The sequence below is a fragment of the Dunckerocampus dactyliophorus genome, chromosome 2 (genome assembly GCF_027744805.1).
Source record: "Dunckerocampus dactyliophorus isolate RoL2022-P2 chromosome 2, RoL_Ddac_1.1, whole genome shotgun sequence".
Taxonomy (NCBI): Eukaryota; Metazoa; Chordata; class Actinopteri; order Syngnathiformes; family Syngnathidae; genus Dunckerocampus; species Dunckerocampus dactyliophorus.
In genome coordinates this window covers 16092703-16098939 of record NC_072820.1, presented here as the reverse complement: position 1 = coordinate 16098939, position 6237 = coordinate 16092703, and the positions used below count along the sequence as shown (strand labels likewise).

At 40.5% G+C, this 6237-nt stretch overlaps 1 protein-coding gene across 1 annotated transcript; it reads right to left on the bottom strand.

Annotated features, from left to right (window-relative positions):
* Positions 1-3056: 3056 nt before the first annotated feature.
* LOC129176881 (ADP-ribosylation factor 1-like) lies at positions 3057-5762 on the bottom strand. The gene is made up of 5 exons (XM_054767369.1): positions 5652-5762; positions 4803-4987; positions 4611-4721; positions 4395-4519; positions 3057-4313 (listed from the first exon to the last, which is right to left on the bottom strand). The coding sequence occupies exons 2-5, from the start codon at positions 4945-4947 to the stop codon at positions 4155-4157; spliced, it is 540 nt and encodes a 179-aa protein (XP_054623344.1). The 5' UTR covers positions 4948-4987; positions 5652-5762; the 3' UTR covers positions 3057-4154.
* Between the last annotated feature and the right edge of the window lie 475 nt (positions 5763-6237).

Genomic DNA, 6237 nt, shown 5'->3' with positions numbered 1-6237 from the left:
CTCCACCGTCTGTTTGAGGATTACTCACAGATGCTCACTAGGGTTTAAGTCCATCACCTTTACCCTCAGCTTCTTTAGCAAGGCAGCGGTCATCTTGGAGGTGTGTTCGGGGGTCCTTGTCATGCTGGAATACCGCTGTACGGCTCAGTTTCCAAAGGGAGGGCATCATGCTTCAGTATGTCAGAATACATGTTGGCATTCATGTGTCCCTCAATGAGCTGTGCTGCCTAGTGCCAGCAGCACTCATGCAGCTCTATACCATGACACTCCCACCACCATGCCTGACTGTAGGCAAGATACATGGTCACACTTTACAATGGGGTACACAAAAATACAGTACTTACTGAAGAGCTAATGAACTAGATAGATAGATAGATAGATAGATAGGAAAAATAAATAGAATAAGAGTAGATAACAATAAATAAGCCAATAAAAATGGCACAGATCATGTCAAGTTTGTAGAAATAATAATAAAACATAATAATAATACAACATAATAGTAATACATCATAATTTAATACTGTAAGTCCAGTCCTGTGTATGTTTTTACCGCTCCCCCTCTGTTGTGTTGAAAAGTCGCATGGCGTGGGGTAGCAATGATTTGCTTAGTCTTTCGGTGGAGCAGGGCATTGATAGTAATCTGCCACTGAAATCTGCATTTTCATTATTTATTGGCTTTACATACTACTTTGAACTTGGATTAATATATAAAATAATACAATCATTTAAATATTATTCTATATATATACAGTATATAGAACTGTATTATTTTATATAGTCATTGAATCAACATATTAGTTGAGTCTCTCGACTATGTTGCCTGCAATCAGGGATTGACTGGAACAAAAATTCCTGTATTGACTTTGTCTTTGTGTTTCAGACTGGGCTCAGTCCATCCATTATGATCCTCCTGTTGTTTATAAAGAAGGATCGAACATGCACCCACTGCCTTGCAAGGGAGCAGCATGTATCATTGTCAAATAGTGGGGCGGAATGTGTTGTACTCAGCATGCAATTTGACTCTTGAATGCGCTTGTATGCTTCACTGCTTTGCATTTTGTTGCATTTTGCTGGTTTGTGTTTCAACTGCAGTCTGTACAGTGCAGATAAATAAATAGATATCAGTTTCTCAATAGTATTTCAAATCCGGGGGACACGAAAAAATTTCTGTCCTACAGAGCCCCCAAGGGTACAGGGAGAAAAAAACTTGATGGATAATTTTTTTTAAAAAAGACGGATTTTTGCGAGAGCTCGCAAAACTTTTGCAAGATAACGCAATACGTTCATGTAAACAGTTTTGCGAGCTATGTGGAGGGAAGCTGTGACCGGAAGTGTGTCCTGTAGCTTCACGTAGTTTTGCGAGATAACGCAAAACTTTTGCGAGATCTTGCAACAGTTATTATAGCTATTGCGTTCTCTCACAAAAGTTTTGCGAGCTCTCGCGAAAAAATGTTTTCTCCATGTCCCCTAAGGGGCTCTGTACTGTCCTCCAGTGGGGGCATGATAGAAAATAACTAAAAATCACAGCATTACACCAACAGAGACGGTCAATGAAATTGAAAAAAATCATGGCAGCGATGCGCACCCTTTGAGATCCAGCAGGAGTCAGTATTGAGCAACAAAGCGACACAGTATCAATAAAGTTTGGGTAATGTGCCACAAGGCCTCTCGAGGCCTCATCTACCCATCACTACACTCAGAATGAAATGCTCTATTTTCTACTGGTATATTTATTTTTAGGGACATATCCATGGTTATGGATAGATTACCGCGGTGTATCACACTGTCAAGATGTCTTTTTCATGTCTCACTGACTGAACAAACTGACCCCTTCCCCATTCTCTTGCTCATCCAATCAGCAGTCAAAACCGAGTGTAGATGCATTCATGGACTAGCGGTGACTCGGATATTTCAAACTCCTTTTGAAAACGCGCATTTCCTCTGCTTTGGTAGAGATTCTGTGATTGTTCACAGAAGAAACACAAAGCTCAGCATGGGAGCCACAACAAGGAGGAGGAAGAGCCGCATGCAGCTCCAGAGCTGTGGGTTGCCTACCACTGGCGTAATCCATGTCCTTAGTCTGATTGTCTTCAGCAAACTGTTTCCAGGCCTTCTTGTGCATCATTTTTAGAAGAGGCTTCCTTCTGAGATGACAGCCATACAGACCAATTTGATGCAGAGTGCGGCGTATGGTCTGCGCACTTAAAAGGCTGACCTCCGATCTCTTCAACCGCTGCAGCATTCGTGACAGCACTTGTGTCTATTTTCCAAACACAACCTATGGATATGATGCTGAACATGTGCACTCAACTTCTTTGAATGACCATAGGGAGGCCTGTTCAAGCAGAAGCTGTCCTGTTAAAGCTCTGTATGCTCTTGGCCGCTGTGCCGCAGCTCAGCTTCTAGAGAGCACAGCTATGTAGAGCAACAATTTTTTTTTTTTTTTAAATGCTCAGAGTTCTTTGCCATGAAGTGTCATGTTGAACTTCCAGCATGACAGAACAAGAACATCAAATTTAACACACCTGCTCCCCATTCACACCAAACACCTTGTAACCCCAACAAGTCACATGACTCAGTGAAGAAAAAATGGCTAATTGCGCCCAATTTGTATAGTTCAACACAAGGGTCTACTCACTTTTGTTGCCAGCGGTTTAGACATTAGAGTTATTTTGAGGGCACGGCAAATTTTATCCAATGCATGTTAGGTTAATTGACGACTCTAAATTGTCCATAGGTGTGAATGGGAGTGTGAATGCTTGTTTGTCTATCTGTGCCCTGCGATTGGCTGGTAACTAGTCCATGTTGTACCCAGCCTGTTGCCCGAAGTCAGCTGGGATAGGCTCCAGCATACCCCAGCAACCCTACTGAGCAGCGGCATAGAAAAAGGATGGATGGAAGTTGTACACTGACTACTTGACATTGTATCAAAGTATCATTCTTTCAGTGTTGTCCCATGAAAAGATTTAATAAAATATTTGCAGAAATGTGAGGGGTTTACTCACTTCTGTGACATGCTGTATGGTTGGAGGCTACACATTTTAACAAAGTCAATGCATTATGGACTTTTGTTTTATTGCATAGTCACGGCAAGAAAAATACATTTTAGAAACAATGGTGTCGAGTCACTTTAATTACAGTGCTTTTTTTTTTTTTTTTTTACACAAACAGTAACTTAAAACATCTCAATATGTATAGATAAGAAAACAAACCCACCTCCAGGTATAGTCAGAGCAGTGCTGTAACATGAGGCAACATGTTTCATGGATAAGGCATATGCATTTTGCTATACAAAGCCTCCCATGACTGAAGGGGGCAATGACACTAATATATGGCCTTACACAACATGTACAACTTACAGTACAAGAAAGAGTGAGTGTATGGCAAGTGATATAGAGCATTTTTAAAACATTAAAAGTGTACACACTTTAAGGCAAACCGCAGCCCTGAGACTTGACAATATAAAAGGAAGCTACTGTACATTCAACCGGAGAAGCAGGTAGCTCTTATGGCATATGTTGCGTAAAACATCCTACAAAGTCAATACCAGTGTTTACCACCCTAAAGGAGCTTGGTACTGCCAGAAGTGCAACTTTCTTTTGGTGGCATGAGATACACTTCTCACAAAAAGTTAGCATGGATGGATGGATGGCAGAGTGTGTGATACATGAATCGGCCAGTCCATGACCTGGTTCAATTAGAATTGGTATTGAGACTGTCCTCTTCATCGTGCTCTTCACATTTTGACATCATGAGACCAAGATGACACCTAACAATTTAGCTCCCATACTGGATGTTCTCAGATGGAAGTGGTCACTGAGCTTAGAGTGCCACAGAAAACGTCGCCTGTTTTGAATTTTGTCGTTCCGCTCATTGTTTTGGAACATCAAGTTGTTCTAAAAGTATGCATTTTCACCCAAAAGCCAAATATCCATTACTTTTTGTGAGTAGTGTATATGCTCAATTTTATTCCACACTTCTCCTTGTATTCCCTGACAACCAGAAAGTGAAACCCCAATAGAAAAAGGTTAAGTAAACCTCCATTACCAAATTTTTTTATACTTACATAACCACTGTTGGCCCATATGTTTGTGGTAACAAGAGCCTACCAGAGGGCAGTAAAGGCAGATGGATGTGAGGGGAAGGGATGAATTTTAGGTGTTTTTGAGTTGATTAGACAACCACTCCAGTCCTTCATAAAGCCCATCGCCAGTGGTGGCACAGGTGGCCTGGATGTACCAGTGCCTGCCATGCAGGGAGTGAAGGCTCAGTGCATCTGTGATTTCAGCTGCACTCATGGCATTGGGCAGATCCTGTCAACGCAACAGTTTGCATTTCGAATGAACAAGACTGAAACAACCTAAACAACCTTATTCGTTGTCAGGAGTACTTACTTGTTTATTTGCAAAGACTAATAGCACAGCACCACGCAGTTCGTCCTCTGCCAACATTCTCATGAGCTCCTCGCGAGCCTCGTTGCATCGCTCTCGGTCATTGCTGTCCACGACAAAGATGAGACCTGAGACAAAAATAGATGAAAGACTGCATTAGCTTACTGTGAACTTAAATACAGTGTAGTGTAATTTAAGAGAAGGTACAACAGCACATGCCTTGTGTGTTCTGAAAGTAGTGACGCCACAATGGCCGAATCTTATCCTGACCCCCGACGTCCCATACTGTGAAGCTGATGTTCTTGTACTCCACCGTCTCTACATTAAAACCTGCACGGGGAGAGAAAACACAGCAGCTGTAATATGATCATCTTTGGTGGTAGCATTTGAAAATACAGTCGTTTATCGTACCTATCGTGGGAATGGTGGTTACGATCTCTCCTAGTTTGAGCTTGTATAAGATTGTTGTTTTGCCAGCAGCGTCCAGACCGACCATGAGGATCCTCATCTCCTTCTTCCCAAACATTTTGAAGAGGCCTCCAAATAAATTCCCCATGGCTGCTGGTGACGGAAGGTGCTTTGGCTTAGGGAAAAAACTAACAGGTAACACAAAAGAAGAATCATTGATGTAGCTGAATGAAGGATAATAATAATAATAATAATAATAATAATAATAATAATAATAATAATAATAGACAAAAAACATGACTCATTTTGACTTCATGTTTAACACTGAATGAATCAATACCTGGGAAACAACGGAAGTTGTTTAAAAAAAACTTTTCGGAAGTTGCTAATTACAGCTCCCTTTTTAATGCTTTTAAGGACAATTATTTATGAAATCAAGACAAGAATTAAAAAAAAATACGATGACTCGTGTTCATTGTTTATCTTTCCGGTGTAGAGGTGTGTTGTACAAAAAGATAAACATCAACAGCGTCTCGTGCTCGTCAACAATACTACTATAGTTACACAAATACTAACAATAAGAGGAGTGTATGGGACAAATTATATCACGCCACATATTCCGAGGACTTGTTAAACTGAATAACTACGAAGGGGATCTGACGTAAGGATTAAAATTTTGTTAGCTGATGGGGCAATGTTAGCTCTTAGCAGCCTGCTTTGGTTAGCATTAGCCTTCTAGGTCCTGGTTCTTGTCATCAGCGCTGACTTCGCTTTAAAAAACAGGGATCTTAATAACATCATATACAGAGAAAACAACATAGTTTCGGACTTTAACACACTTTTAAAACTTACACAGCGCTTCTTTCACAGGTGTTTAAGGCGTTTCCTTCCTCAGGTAAATGGCGAGCATTTGAGACGTATGACGTATCTCTTTAGCTCGACTTCCGGGTTCATGGTTTGTGCTTGTATTTTTTGGGGGCGGGGGTGATTGCTCCTTGTGGCCAAAATGACAATTGCACATACATTAGGTACATGTTTAACGCTCCGTTATTTCCATTTTTTAATTAACTCAACAAAGTTCACATTTTAAAACTTTAATGGAGCACTTTTAATGCTATTTAAATCAATTAAACTTCAGGAATGCTTTAATACTACAAACTGGGATGTGTTTAAAGTAGGGGTGTCAGAAGACACTCAACTCACGTCATGAGACAACGCATGAGACTGGGTCCACGAGAACGAGACGAGACGAGATTTGAACATGAATTTTAAGAAAAGACAAACAAACTTTTTTTTATTTAGCTGAGTCACAAGCCATGCAGGTGTGTATTGTCCCAATAATTGCTAAAAGCATCAACATTTTTTGAGCTCAAATAAGCCACTGTTCTGATAATATACTGTATAATGGTAAATAATCATATACAGTTTCTTAATCATG

Excerpts from the sequence above, each read along its gene's own strand:
- LOC129176881 (XM_054767369.1), bottom strand. The coding sequence starts at position 4,947 with ATGGGGAATTTATTTGGAGGCCTCTTCAAAATGTTTGGGAAGAAGGAG. Across the intron at positions 4,722-4,802 it reads AACCACCATTCCCACGATAG|GTTTTAATGTAGAGACGGTG; the intron begins GTACGATAAACG and ends CTCCCCGTGCAG. Across the intron at positions 4,314-4,394 it reads TAGTCTTTGCAAATAAACAA|GATCTGCCCAATGCCATGAG; the intron begins GTAAGTACTCCT and ends TTGCGTTGACAG.